The sequence below is a fragment of the Pleurodeles waltl genome, chromosome 6 (assembly GCF_031143425.1).
Source record: "Pleurodeles waltl isolate 20211129_DDA chromosome 6, aPleWal1.hap1.20221129, whole genome shotgun sequence".
Taxonomy (NCBI): Eukaryota; Metazoa; Chordata; class Amphibia; order Caudata; family Salamandridae; genus Pleurodeles; species Pleurodeles waltl.
Genome location: NC_090445.1, coordinates 1603202427 through 1603218153, shown reverse-complemented (window position 1 = coordinate 1603218153; position 15727 = coordinate 1603202427). Strand labels below are relative to the sequence as shown.

Below are 15727 nucleotides of genomic sequence, written 5' to 3'. Positions count from 1 at the left end.
AAGGCTGTCCTATGTGCATGTTAAACGCCGATGAAGGATTGGTTTCAGGTACTGGCCAGAGGTCTCACCATGCACCCTACCCCTCCACTGCTCACATTCAAAGGCCTCCTATTGATGTTGGTGCTCAGGGCCTGGCCTGCCAGGCACTACGTTTTTCTCTTACTGTGTACAGTTGAAGGATGTACATATTGCAGAGTAGCTTTTGGTGTAAGTTTAAGGGCAATATCTACATAAGCGGTCCCTGGTATTGTTAGGATATGGAAGCTTTCCATAAAGCATGATTTGCAATAAACTCTACTCCATATGGCTACACACCATGACCTATAATGGTGAAGTTGTCTACACACTTTTTCTACAGAGACTGCTGCTATCCCCTACTAGTCACAGCCAAAATGCGTGCAGATCAGTGGTTAGATTTAAATATAGGTTGAGGTACTAAGAAAACCTCCACAGTGAATATGATAAATGAAACACAGAAATTCACTGAAAACAACTAAGGAAAAAGATATGGTTAGTTTTGCTCATAACAAAGTGTAGTTTATCATTACAAACAAAACCCAAACAAACACAAAAATGTGCCAGTTTTGGTTCAGTTAATCAGATCTTGTGCCCTGATGTGAAGTCATAAGCAGTATATATGATAGGGGGCACAAGTTAACATTAGTTTACTGTATCAAAACTAGTTAATGACAGTGGTTTTTAGGTTCTGTTTAGTAAAAATAACCACACTTAATTTATTTTTTATTTTTTCAAATAATCCCTCTCTCGCTCTTTTTTTTCCCCCCAGTTCGTGCTCACCTAGCGCTAAGGGGTGTCAACCCGCAATTCAAAACTATACAGTGGCGTAGCGTGGGGTTGCAGGGGGGGGGGGGGGCGGCCGCACCGGGCGCAACATCTGGGGGGGGGGACTCGAGTGCTAAAATCCACGGGTTAGGGGGCGCAAATTACTTGCCTTGCCCCGGGTGCTGACAACCCACGCTACGCCACTGAAACTATAATCTCACTTCACTCAGAAAACTGAGCAGCAGACACATGACGTAATGTAGAAATAACTAAATTTCCATTTTATTTCATATACATTCAAATATATGTATCACCATCCAAGACAAACATCACTGGTATGTAAGGTCTGCGAATGGAATATAAATTATTTCTACATCCACTTTTTAAAGCAGAGGTCGATTTTTTTTTTTTTTTTTTTTAAACATCCGATAGTCCTTCTTTGGCTATTATCTAACAAACAATCTACATTTAGAAAAATACAATTCCTTTGCAGACTCATTGCATTCAGATTATTACATCAGTAGATCATTAAACATAAAATGTTCCAAATATGTAGAATCTACTTACATCATTTAATTTTCGTCCACCAAGGCAGAAGATTTGGTCTCCGATGGTAGCCATTCCATGATCACAGCGTGCAAATGTCATGTTATGGTTTATAACCCATCTCCGTAGTCGTGGGAGATAACTGTGTAAATTATTTGTAGCTTTGCCAGAGAAAAAACCTCCTTTAAAAAAACGAAAAATGTTATGTTGATTCATGTCTTTGACAGAAGGCTTCAGTGCAGTACATCACTTGTTTCTTTCTCTGTTTATATTTTTATAGAGAGAGGATGAGGTCAGATGAAAACGTTGGGTAGTGCATTCTGTTCAAAACCCGTAGTGTGTGACTAATGCAAGATTCTATACATGGATTGAAACAAACCTATCACAGGATATTCTATTTTACTTCAAAAAATATGCAGTCAATTTTGCTATACATTTCTTGTGATAACACACTGGTATCTGCACCTCAATCTTTGGGTGAAGTCATCAGGTATAATTCCCTCTTGGTCATATGAGCCTTTGGTAGTCGACTTGAGAGTAAACATTAGAAATACATTCCCAATTTCTGAAGCCAATGTAACTCCACAGTGAGGACCGAGAATCAATCATTTGGATTAAATTAGTCTATTTTAATATATTAATCCAGCCAGTATAAATGCAGAGTAAAAACCAATTTAGCAAATACAGCAATATCGTTTGAAGGCTGTAATGCACCAGTAGGATAAATCATAATAAAATAGGATATAAAATAGTAACAGCCACAACACAAATAAATCCGATTTTCACAATAAGGTGTTCTATAAGGAAACCTCCTTTTTCTAGTCTAAACGTAGGATAAGGACAAATTTAGCTAATGGGGATTTCTATCCAGGGAGCATAGAAGGTGTCGGCAAAGAATAGAACTTCTGTTGAAGTTCATGAAAAGAAGAGAAGTGTTCAAAGTGAAGCTTCACCCTCAAGCAGAGAGATTTGTTCGGTCGTAGAGTCCAGGAAAAGTCTCCCTAACCGGCTATGGTAAGTAACACCAATTAAATGTAACAGTAGCTTCAAAAAGATCCATATCTCCTTCATACCACCAAGAACCAAACAAGTTGCTGAATGTGAGGCGAGTCAACATTCTCCCTAAGTTTCCCATCTCATCAAAACTGGGACTATAGCTGCGAACCTTGAGCTCCCCACCATCCTGGTATGCAGTAAACAGAAGGCCTCTTTTGACCATTATTTTCTCTGAGTTTGTTGCCACCTTCCTTCTGGCAGGCCTCTCTATCAGTCATCTAATACAAACAATACGTCTTTCTCTAGCTAACAAAAAAAATGACTCTCCTGCAGAAGGAAAAGTAACACACTGGCAAATTAAAGAAAGCATTTACACTTGAGGCCTTATGTCAAATTAATCCTTTTAAAGTCAAAATGGATGTGAATTACAATATGAAATACATAGAAAGTGAAACAATCAGTGTTAACTGTGAATATGCTCAACATAGTTATTGTAGTCAATGGATCAGCTAATAAACTCGTACATATATAGCTTTAGTGTTGCAATGAATATACTGTATTGATTCATCTAAAAGTAACACATGTAAATGAAGTTTAAACACACATCGAATATAAATGTTGTATATGAGTATATAAATGTATGTTTATGACAGATAAAGGGTTGAGCCTGAATTATGCTGCTCCATAAGAAAAGGAGAAATGTTTTTTCTTAGGTGAATCCCAGAATATGCTTCATCTTGTGAAAGAAGACATGGTCAACATAATTTTTCATTTTATGGATATTTTGACATCTCTGAAATATTTAAACCTCTTTAGCAGTTATACTGCAAATGATGATTTGCTGGATTTCCTGTACCTTTTTTCTCCTAACTCTAAGGTTTTCTATAGCTGAACGTTTTGAACTTTCAGCTGCCACCTTTCTTTCTTATTTATTTTAATTTTGGTCTTTCTTACAATGAGCACATTAAGAAAGTTGTTTGATGAACTAACAGCCTTTTAAAGCTAACAGCAGACAGGAAACAACCAGAATTAAAATGAAGTTAAAATATCAGTATGATAATGTCCTATCTTATTTTTATCTACATATGGGGTCAAATTTTAAAAAGTGAATACAACTGCAAAGGTTCCAAGCGAAAAATCAGTATATCCCTTGAATTTGCTGTTTATCCATTTGAAGTTACCAGTTTTTGTTATTGTGAGATGTGCGTACCCTTGTTTTGCTCAGAAAAACTCATTGATCAGCATTTCATGCTTGAAACCTGTTCGGGAAAGTGATATGAAAGTGCTGTTAGGGCTGTGCAGAGATACGGCTAAAAAACGAGCAATATAAACCTCCAGAAAGGACACCTGACAGAAAGTAGCCTACCACCATCAGGAACAAGGTTGGTGCTGTGCAGTTTACAGGTAGCAAGAGCAGGGCCTGGTTGTATGCCAAGCAGTTTCAGACCTTCAACCATGCTCATCAGGGGCTAGCTGCCCATTGCGGGTTGGACACAGTGTCTGGCAAGCGGCCAGACCCTGTTGCCAATCCTACTGCACACATCTGAAGGCCTTGCACAGGAGGAAAGGGTATACTTTTATAAAACTATAATTTAGTTTATAATCATATTTACAAGAAAGCCTCTGAAAAACACTATCATTAAAGTGAAGTTATGATACGATAGATTATAACACCTCAACAAAAACCTATGAAAATTCCCCTAAAACTACAGTTAGTCCTGATGGGATGCTAACATGACCACTATTTGTGTGCTCTTATCAGGAGAGAGAGAATATTTTAGAGAGATTTACTAGTAAGTAGGCAAACAATTTAAATGGTGATACTAATAAATGTGTGCTTGATCACCACATTTTTAGAAACTCTGTATCTTGAAACTATTCAAAATAAGCTCTCTAACATGTCATAGAGTGCAGATATTGACTGTAACAATAGCTAAGAGGAGATGGGACTTTCCTTCTTTCCAAATTGAACTCTGTAGGGAAAGTAGCGTAAGCTTCTACACACTTCTTGCAAAAGTAAGACAAAAAGCATTGTGCACACTTTAACGTAGCATTAGATCACCCCTCCTATCTCCATAAGAGGCCATCAGAAATGAAGGTACATAAAGTAACTGTGCAGGGGCAGGATTAGGTACATGGTCTGGTTGCTGGAGGGAGTTCAGTGGACGTAGGCACAACGTGAACGTATGGTACCAGGAAACTATTATGTCTTGACAAAGTAAATATAGCATACCACTACAGCCATATAGGTAGATGACTGACAATGTTTTAGGCTGGAAATGGACTAAATTAGGCATGTGTTATAATATGATTGAACTATCCAACATTGCCTTAATCTGCATAATAACTGCTGAGTCATTTAAAAAATGTACAAGCATTCTGGTGCACATGATTTGTAGACAAACTGTTGTTGGATTTCTGTAGCGCTTACTACCCTTTACAAGGCACTGAATTTCCTTATGGTGAGTGGCATGCTACTCTGGAACCCAAGCTTAGTGGTTAAGCTAATGTTTATTTTTGTTTTGTGATTAGTTGTCTTCTCAAGATAAAATTGCATGCATTTACATTGAGATTTATTAATGCCAAGTAGGTGTGCTCATTAGTGAGGGCTGTGTGGTTTTAGGTGAATGGTTGGTGAAATGGATAGGCTGGCAGAGGTTAGGTAATGTTAGATTACAGGGATAGAGTTTTAAAGAGGGGAGGTTATGATCTATGAAATAAGGTATCAGCCAACTGCAGATTTACAATAAGGATTGAGGCAGGCAGGCATGAGACTGAGCTGAGAGGAAGCTATACTCAGAAATAGTAGGTGTGCGAGGATAGAAGGTAAAAAGAGAGTCACTCTGGGGAAAGTATGGCATGGTAAATTTTTCAAGTTAGTATTAGGAGTTTAATGGGAGGCGGCTTTCTGAGATAGCAAACAATAGAAGAACGTTAGCTGTAGAAAGAAACAATATTATACATAATGCTCCATATCCAGGACAGACGGCATAAACGTGATCCCAAGTTTACACAGCATTCAAATATTAATAGCCCTAGCCTATATGTGCCAAGCCTAGGACAGCTCTTTTAAACATAGTGTGGAGTATCCCAACTTTGGCAAAGGGTCTGCACACCGCACAAGGGTAGGTGGAGCAGAAAAAAGAGAAGGTCTCATTTAAAGATCTTCCCTCACTTTTCTGCACATTAAAGTTTTTTTCACTCACTAAAATGAGTTATTGGGCACTTGCTAAGCGTCTTGCCAGTGTGCAGTTAGACTTATGCCCTGTTTTGTCACATAATCCCATCCAAGTGTATGTTGTGAATTTTTGTGTATGTGCCTTTTGTAGCATATGTAATGTATTTATAAAGGAAGCAGAGTAACGAAGGCCTGTGGGTTCCCTTTTGGACCTCCCTGACCTGTTTCTGTGCACAGGCTGGGGGTGCAGATGTTTTCCTCAACAGTGAATGTGTATCAGGATGAAGGAATGAGGCGATCTAGACACACAAGTGATGACAAAGGAGACAAGGCTCCCATAGAAATTTGATTAGGTCCTTCCTGTGGCACTGCCACTTGGTAGATGTTGGGGGCTAAAGGGCGCTACAGTCTTTAGTTCAGAGTGAGAAGATTATTTTAGCTAAAATCACCCTTTTCTCACTTTCCTGATCATTGTCTTTGTGGCTATTCATAGACAGGTGCGGATAGTTCATATCTCATTGTGCATCTCTTGTGGGTGCTCCAGGCTGGGGAATACCCAGCTTGACTACCCTAACGTGAAGAGAAACAAAGACTGTGTCTACAGGACTGCATTATGAGGTACTTGAAAAGGAAGCCACCCCAAACCAGATCTCCTGCCTGTAGAATTCTGAAAAAAATACAGATTAAATGTGTAGATCGTTTGGAGATGCTCCTTGTTTTTAAGGGTACAGAAAAATACTTAACAGTAAACAGCCAGAGTTAAGCATTCTCTTGCAAAACAAGTGCATTCTAAGTACACAAATAGCCACTGCCTTTAAGACCTTGAGGCAAAATCATTGAAATATTGGCTTCTAAACTTATCAAAGAAAATAGTCTGATTTTGATCAAATCACTTGACTTGCCAGTTTCTAAGACTTATTCTGAGTCCTGCGAACAGGTAAAAAGGAAAACCTGTAAGAGGTTTATTCTTGTCCTCTTCTAATTACAACCTACTGCTCCATCATGCCTCAGTTTCTACACTTTTATCTGAAACCCACAACGCACGCTCCAGGGTGTTCCTTTCACAATGAAAATATTCGCTGATGTTGCAAAGAATTCTGTCAAGAATGTGACACCGGTAAATTCAATGAAACCATAAATAAAACTGGGGTTTCCATAGCCCATAATTCTACAAAGACACAAAGTACTCAGTACTGACTTCCCTTTTTCACGATATGGAGAACTTTTGGACCTGTAGATTTGTTTATTTCCGCACCCGATTTACACTGTACCGGTGTCACAGAGTTCTATTTAAAACCTAAAAAAAGTGTGTTAGAATTGGGGTCTCTGGTTGGCAGTCAGTATGCACTTTGTCCAAGCAGGGACCCTCACTCTAGTCAGGGTAAGGGAGATACATACCTAGGATAACCCCTGCTCACCCTCTAGGTAGCTTTGCACAAGCAGCTAAGCTTATCTCAAATGCAATGCGTAAAGTATTTGTACCAACACACCCAGTAACATAGTGAAAACACTACAAAATGGGCACAACACCAGTTTTGAAAAATAGTCAATATTTATCTGAGTAACACAAGACCAAAACAACAAAAATCCAACATACACATGCAAAGTTATGAATTAAAAAAAATGTAAACTTCAATATAAGGCTTAGAAACACAAATGCTTCAATTGGTGTTATAATGGCGTTGTGATGGAGTTGTTCCCAACAATCCGACGCCAATGGCGCTAGTCATGGAGTCGCACGGAGCCCCAGGCACTGTACCTTGTGAAAATGAGGAAAAAAGCTGATGCATGAAGTCGGGGATCGAGGCTGTCGCAGGATCCAGTGCGGCGTTGGTTCTGGGGCTGCGGAGGCATCGGGTACTTGCTGTGGAGGTGAGGTGGCATCAGTGCAAAGCGTCAGTTTCTTACACTTCCAGTGGGGTCGATGTCCGGTGATCAAGATGCGTTGGGGTGACCATACGGGGTCATGGTCACGCCGCAAGGCTGCAGGCACCGCAGCGGAGTCCGGTGTCACCGACGTCTGTAACACAGCACTTTGGAACTCACGGAGTCGTGGACTTCAGGGAGGCTGCTGCGGTGTCAGGCCTGCGATGTCAGTCGGGGTCTTCATTCCAGCGGTGACCACGGCTTCATTTGCAGGCGGCATTGTGGGATCAGGCAGCGGCGTCAGTCCTGGTGGCGTCCAAAATTGGTGCACTTGGTTATTCTTGGTTTTTCACCAGATTCTCCTTTCAAGGGCCCAGGGACTGGATTAGGCACCACTTGACAGGGTAGGAGTCTCAGCAAGAGGGTCCAGGTGCTAGCAGAGGAAGTCTTTGTTGGCCCTGAGACTTCGGAACATGGGGTAAGCTCAGTCCAAGCCCTTTGGTGAATTTTCACAAGCAGGATACACAGCAAAGTCCAGTCTTTGCCCTCTATAAGGCAGAAGCATCAACTGCAGGCTTTCTCCAGCTCTTCTCCTTGGCAGAGGTTATTCTTGATCCAGAAGTGTTCTAAAAATCTGGGGTTTTGGATCCACAACTTTATACCCCTTTCTGCCTTTGAAGTAGGCAAACGTCAAAGGAAAGTCTGTTGTTCACAAGATCCTGCCTTGCCTAGGCCTGGCCCCAGACACACACCAAGGGGTTGGAGACTGCATGGTGTGAGGACAGGCACAGACCTTTCAAGTGTAACTGTCATCTCCTCCCTCCACATTCTAGCCCAGGAGACTCATCAGGGTATGCAGGTTACACTCCAGCTCCCTTTGTGTCACTGTCTAGTGGGAATTCACAACACCCTAACTGCCTGTTTGACCCAGATGAGGAATACACAAGAAGGCAGAGGTACAGAATTGTTAAGCAAGAAAATGGCCACTTTCTCAAATTGGCATTTCCAAACTGACTAAAAACCCAACTTTATCAAAAGATGTATTTTTAAATTGTGAGTTCAGCGACCCCAAACTCCATACCTCTATCTGCCCCCATTGGGAAACTGCACTTAAAAGATATTTAAAGGCAGTCCCCATGTTAACCTTTGAGAGAGATAGGCCTTGCAACAGTGAAACCCGAATTTGGCAGTGTTTCACTGGCAGGACATGCAAAATACATCATTTCCTGTCCTACGTTTGACATACACTGCACCCTGCCCATGGAGCCACCTAGGGCCTACATTAGGGGTGCCTTGCATGAACAAAAATGGAAGGTTTGAGCCTGACAAATGGGTATACTTGCCAGGTCGAATTGGCAGTTTAATATTGCACACACATACACTGCAGTGGGATGTCTGAGCCATGTTTACAGGGCTACTCATGTGGGTGGCACAATCAGTGCTGCAGGCCCACTATTAGCATTTGAGCTTCAGGCCCTGGGCACCTCTAGTGCACTTTACTAGGGACTTACTAGTAAATCAAATATGCCAATCATGGAAAAACCAACTACACATACAGTTTACACAGAGAGTCCTTGCACTTAGCACTGGTTAGCAGTGGGAAGGTGCCCAGAGTCCTAAATGTAACAGAAACTGGACAGAAAATTAAGAGGAAGGAGGCAAACATTGTGGTGATGACCCTGCAAAAAGGGCCAGGTCCAACACAGTGCCCTTGCAGTCCCTCTCAGGTTGGCATCCTCAGTGCATGATATCACTGGGACCAAGGAACGGTGTTATTTGTGTGTGATGTTACTGGTAGACATAGGTACACCTCAGTGGACACTTCCTAAATGTGTGTGATGCAACACCTTCCAAACCCCAACCAGTTTAGATCAGGAGATTCTTTAAGGCACAGTTTTCAAACAGAGCTGTCATGACTAACACTCTTGCGCCTAAACCAGCCTATTTACATTAGTTTTCATTATGGTACCTCCAGCGAAGAGGTTCATTGAGAAACTCGGGCAGGTTGCGCTCAACCACGACAGACATGAAGGCACAGCTTCCTGTGGCATCTACCCCTCCCATAGCAAGGTACATCTCGGATTCCCCAGCTAGCCATCATGCCTGCCAGCTGATCGCCCATTGACTGAGGACGTGTTCTGCAACAAATGCAGAAGTTATGGGAGCATTGCAGAGGCTGTGACAGAGCTCAGACAATAACCATAGCAAGCAGTACAGGCAGGTGCACATGTGGAAAAACACTTTCTAGAGACCTTGATCATATACCGCCCGAGAAAATAAGCCATAAAATCCACTACCTCACATTCATAATAAAGCATGGTCGACCGCTTCAGTGAGATGCATCATGAAAGGAAGAAGCGGCACCACTGGCAGCTCTAGGACACAGGGAGTGACACGATGGAGATGTAACTCCCCCTCCCCTGCAACAAAGAGAGAGCGGGGAAAAAGAACCCCTGGAAACCTGCAAAGTTCAAGTATGTGGCCGGAGAGGACAGAGGCCAACAGAGAAGGCTGGGTTCTCCCATCCTGCAGAGAAAGACAACTGCGGGAAGCACACTCTGTGGAAGCCATTCCACAGCACATGAGGAAAGTGATTTAATACAGTTTACCAAGCGGGTGAAAGAGGCAGCAGGCCAGCACAGGAGTGACTGGCTGTTGAAGCAGGTGGTGGGCCCGCAACAAAGACCAGTTTGCAAAAGTAAGAGAGGCAAGGGTGGCAGGAAGGGCAGAAACAACAGCAGCAGTTCTGGAGAGAGCCCCCCGGAAGTGGCAGGTAGGCGAAGTGAGCAAGGGGGCCCAGGCAGAGGTCGTGCAGAAGCGGGACCTCTGGAAGGATCAAGCCAAGAGGAAGGGAGGACCAAAGAAAGCACAGGTGGGATTACCACAGGAGTACCAGCGGCAGCTGAGGTTCAAAAGACACACCTGTAAGGGGGGGGCATGTAGCCACATGAGCAGCCCCACACAGAAGGAGGCTCACTACCATACCAGTGGCCAACAGCGAAGAGGAGCACCAGAGAAGGGGAACTATGGCAACACAGGCACATGGAGCCTACACGGCAAAGCCTGACTAGACCCCAGTGGCCAGTGCAGCTCTCCAGTAGCGGATGTTGAGACCCATGCAGCTTGGGAGGGGGGCAGGCCAGACGAGCACAGGGCTATCTGGGCACGCAACGAGTAAGGGTACACAGCATACAGACACAGGGTGTAGGACTCCTTATGGGTCATTGGAGCACAGGGGGCACCACGCACGAGACAGCCAACTACAGAACACAGGCTGGGTGGTTAAATCAGCAGGTACCTATCCAGCCCTCTCAGGAGGGCAGGCACAGTATCCTCAACTGCCGGGGATGCCCCTGGCATGGTGGCCGTGGACAGTATTGGCCACTTAGGTGCTTTTCACCGACCCACCCAGCATACTCATGGTTGGGACCGGACCCTGCAATTGAATCACAGACAAACATAAGATAATGGTCAAGTGGGCGCAGCAGGAGTAAAGAATGAGCATGGCACCAAGACTGGCAAAGAAAACAGCTGCACCAAGCGCAAGCAGCATAGACAAATAGGACACACCAGCGGCAAAAACCCAAGAAGGGACAAGACAGGGCCGTCCAAGCAGCAGGAGTTCGCGACAACCAGTTCACCAACAGTGGACCCGACAGTGGCATAGGGAGGCAGTACCTCACAAGGCATGGTGAATGGCAAGCCAGACAGAAAATACATTAGGCCTTCTGCAGGTGACCCACCCATAATAGTGAGTTAGACTGGACTTGCAAGACTGGTCCCTCTGGCTATTAAATTGAGAAAATGGCAAAAAGAGTTCACTGATGTATCCTTGCTACTTGAAGCAAAACAGACAGGACTGGCCTTAGTGACACAAGACAAGAAAGATAGGACAGGTAGAGAGAGGCTCAAGCCCAGATTAGAAAGATCCATCAATAAATTGTTGCATGCGTTTCACACTCTGGCATGCTTATTTGTTGAGAAATTTCCAAACAATGTATCAACGCTGTTGTATGAGCAGAAGGTCCACGAAGCGCATCACAAATACCAAAGGGAAGCTTGTTTGAGGTACGCTGAGGGTTTCAGGACAAAGATGCGGACATGGTCCATCATAGACTGAGATCATCAGGACATAGCTGGTTTCACCCAACAGATGATCGCTGCAAGTGAGGGAGTGGAACCACATGAACATAAATTTCTATTGTATAGAAGAAAGAGGAGAACAGAGTGGTACCAGCAGGGGGGCAAGCACGCACGGTCCCAAATCTGCGACTTGCTGGTAGTTCGAGAAGGGGGACTGCAAATGGGGACAGGCATGCAAATTTAAACATGCATGCAGCAGTTGCAGTGAATCCACCCTAAGAAGCAAAGCAGAATTGCTGGGGGAAAACAAGGCAGTCACAGGTTTAGCACTTTTAATGGCTTGTGAGGAGGGAGAGGGTAAAGTTTTGTCGTATTCAACTATTTAACACCAACAAAGCCCTGCAGACTGATAAAAGGGTTTCTCATACGGGAAAAACTACCTGCACCGAGCAAAACAAAAGGCGCAGGAAACAGAAAACCTTCAACAATTGCGGTGACTGTGAGTAATCAAACTAAACTTGTGAAGCCAGCAGCTAAGCACCAATAAAACACAACAATCACAAACAAACTCCCTGTGCTAAATGTGATGTGCATGCAGCCAAGTTTGGAGTACCCGGCAACTCCAGGGAGACCTTTTACTGCAGCATAAAGTTATTCTTTGTAGAAGAACTATAACCAGTTTGGCTAGCTGGAACCCAATTTTCTCAAGATAATGTCCCAGAGAGAGTGAGATGAATAAAGACAATTAAAAATCGTAATCACTAGAGAAGGGTTGTAGCTACCAAATGACCCTTTAATGGTGTTAGGAGAATCACATCACCTTCAGAGAGGCATAGGAACAAGATTTTGTTCTCCAGTATGCCATTAAAAGTGCCCTGCAAGAACAGAGCTCCCCCAAAACACCCACAGTACATACTTTTAAAAGCAAAGTTTCTGATAGATACACCTACCTGTGGATTCCTCACCAAAAGAATTCTCCCCTCGCGCCAGCTTCGACGGAAATTTCTTCTAGCTCTGCACATCGACAATGACGTCACAATAGCCCGACTCCACGCGACGCCATATGACGTCATCTAGGCAATAAGAAGCCCTCGTCGACGTGCAGACGTCAGTTCCCTTTTTTTACGTGCCTTCGAATAATGGTTTTTCTTTGAGGCTAACAGGGAGCTACAGTTGCGCTTCTGTAGTTACAATGTCGCAGCCAAGAAAATCTGGCTTTAAGCCTTGTAACCAGTGTGGGGGTCGGATGTCGGTCACTGACCCCCATGAAAATTGTATCTGGTGCCTTAGTTCCAACCATGAGGTCGAGTCATGCGGTTCCTACCAGCGCATGAATCCTAAGGCACTTAAGGAAAGAGAGGCTAAATTGTTCCTGGCCCGTTCCAAGAAGAGGAAGGAAAGGCGGCATCGGAGAGAGTCCTCTTCAAAATCTTCGAGGACTCATCGTCGTCATGGAGACTCTCGGGCGCTGATCTGCATCTCCATCAGCTCGGCGCTGTCCGACATGGGAGATTAGCCCGACCGTCACTCCTCGGCCTCCTACGACTCCGACTTCACCTTTGTCGGTGTTTGAAGTCGACCCTCTTCAAGAACCGGTGGCTTCTCCGGAGCAGGAGTTGCCAGGCCCGTCGTCAGCTTCTATGCCGGCGCCGACACCGCAAACATACCCAGCTTTCCCGGCGCCGGGTACAGATCCTGCGGCATTTTTAAATGCCATGTTCAATATCTTCTCCACCATGGTGCCTGGTGGAGGGCATGCGAGTCCATCGGGCCCTTTAGCATTTAATTTGGGTGCTCGGGCTCCTTACAAGCCGACACCCTTCATGCCATTTTTGCCATCTGGAGCCGCTGCGGCGCCAATGCCCTTGGCATCGCCAAGGAGACCAGTGACGCCTACAACGTCTGCGACTCCGGCAGATTCGCCACGGATCCAGTCTACTGTCAAGGTGCCTGTGGCGCCAGAGGGTCCGGCGTCGGATGGATCCGAAGAACGGCGCCGGCGAAGATCTTCGGCGTCGGCCGACGCCTTAGCGACACCGGGTCTCGAGTCCAGACTCCGGTCCAGACGTCTAGCTTTGCGCCTCCTGGAGGAAGAGGAATATAGCTGGCAACATCTGGAGGAGGGCGAAATCTTGGAGCCTTCGGGTGATTTTCAGGGTCTGGACACTGCAAGCGGTATTGATACTTCCCCTGAATGGGATTTGGCTTCCCCTAGGGAGTATACCGAAGAGGCTGCATCTTTTCATGCAGTAATAAGGAAGGCTGCAGTCTTTCCTTTTGACGGAAGTGCTGCATCCGGCCTCGGTGGTGGCGGAGCCTCTCTTGCCCTTCAATGAGGCTCTCCTGGACCCCATCAAGGACATTTGGAGGAAACCTGTGACTTCTACAGCTGTCAACAGGGTGGTAGCAAGGCGCTATTGTGCGGCTCCAGGTGACCCGGACTTCCTCTCCAAACATCCAACTCCGGAGAGTTTGGTTGTTCAGGCTTCATGCTCTTCCCGGTCATCCCCTGGATGGTTCCCTTGGACCCCTGCGGACAGGGAGTCAAAGAAAATGGACCACGCTGCAAAGAAGGCCTTTTCGTCATGCAGTATGGCCTTGAAGTCGACCAATGCAACCTGCATTTTGGGACGTTATATTCATGCCCTTATGGAGGAAGCAAAAGGTCATCCAGACTTGCCACAAGAGGTGTTGCATTTGCTAGCGGACGCTCAGGCGGCAGCGACCCAGGTGATCCAGTCTGGGTTGGACACCTCTGACTCTGTGGCAAGGGCTATGGGTACATCCATAGTATCAAGGCGTCAGGCTTGGCTGCGCTCATCAGGTTTTTCTACGGATGTGCAGGCGACTCTCCTGGATCTGCCTTTTGATGGAGAAAAACTCTTTGGGACAAAGGCAGATTCTGCTCTTGAACGTTTCAAAGAGAGCAAAGCCACAGCAAGGTCTTTAGGACTTCAGGCAGCTGCTTCCTCTTCCTTTAGGTCATATAGGAAGTTTAGGGGTTTTGGACGTGGCTCCTCCTTTCGTGGTAGATTCCAGGCACCACAACAATCTGCAAGCTCCCTGCCTTACAGATCCTTCAGAGGCAGGGGCAGAGTACGTACAAGAGGAGCAACCCAGCAGCACTCTGCCTCTTACTCTGGAGGGGTGCAGCAAAAAAAGCAGCCTTAGTCCTCCACCACTCCCTGTTCACTTGTCTCCGGTAGGGGAGAGACTTGCCCAATTTCTTCCAATGTGGGAGTTTATAACATCAGACTCTTGGGGCATCGACATTGTGGAGAGAGGGTACGCTCTTCCCTTTCGAGAGTTCCCTCCTCCCTTCCCTCCCCGCCCATCCTTCTGTTTGGAAGACCATCTTCTGTTACTACAACATAAGGTGTTATCCCTATTAGCAAAAGGCACAGTAGAGTTGGTTCCCGAGCAGGAGAGGGGTCAGGGCTGTTATTCAAGATACTTCCTGATCCCCAAAAAGGATGGTCGGTTGAGACCAATTCTGGACTTGAGGATTTTGAATTGGTTCCTCAAGCAGGAAAAGTTCAAAATGCTGACCCTTTCACAGGTTCTTTTGGTGTTGAACGAAGGAGATTGGATGGTGTCTGTCGACTTGCAGGATGCGTACTTCCATATTCCGATCCTCAAATCGCACAGAAAGTATCTCCGGTTTGTGGTGGGTTTGCAGCATTATCAGTTTGCGGTCCTCCCGTTTGGTCTTACTTCAGCACCTCAGGTCTTCACAAAGGTGATGGCGGTGGTAGCGGCAGAGCTCAGAAGAAGAGGGATAGCGGTGTTTCCCTATCTGGACGATTGGTTGATCAAAGCCAAGACTCCGGAGCTCGTGCGACGTCACCTGCAGTCGACAACTCAGTTGTTGTATGACCTGGGTTTTTCAATCAATGTGCCCAAATCTCACCTGGAGCCCTCTCAACGCCTCCTGTTCATAGGGGCAGTACTGGACATGACATTGAATTGGGCCTTTCCTCCGCCCCAGCGGGTTCAGGACATTCAGGCTTTGATTCCGATGTTTCGAAATGGAGCGGTAGTTCCAGTCCTCAAGGTCCTTCGTCTGCTCGGTCTGTTTGCTTCTTGCATACTGCTGGTCACTCATGCATGCTGACACATGAGGGCTCTTCCGTGGTGCGTCCGCAGGCAGTGGTTTCAGCACAAAGGGGATCTCGAAGATTCGATCACGATCACCAGAGACACTGCGGTGGATCTTCGGTGGTGGGCAGCAATCGGCAACCTGTTGCAAGGAAGGCCGTTCTCGCTGCCTCCGCC

General features: G+C 45.4%; 1 protein-coding gene across 1 annotated transcript in view; it reads right to left on the bottom strand.

Moving 5' to 3' along the window:
- The window catches only part of LOC138301218 (kelch-like protein 9), a 289687-nt gene that overhangs the window by 30971 nt on the left and 242989 nt on the right, over positions 1 to 15727 (bottom strand). The window contains exon 3 of the mRNA XM_069241460.1: positions 1351 to 1511. Within this exon, the coding sequence (XP_069097561.1) occupies positions 1351 to 1511 (161 nt within the window). The remainder of the gene's footprint in view (positions 1 to 1350; positions 1512 to 15727) is intronic.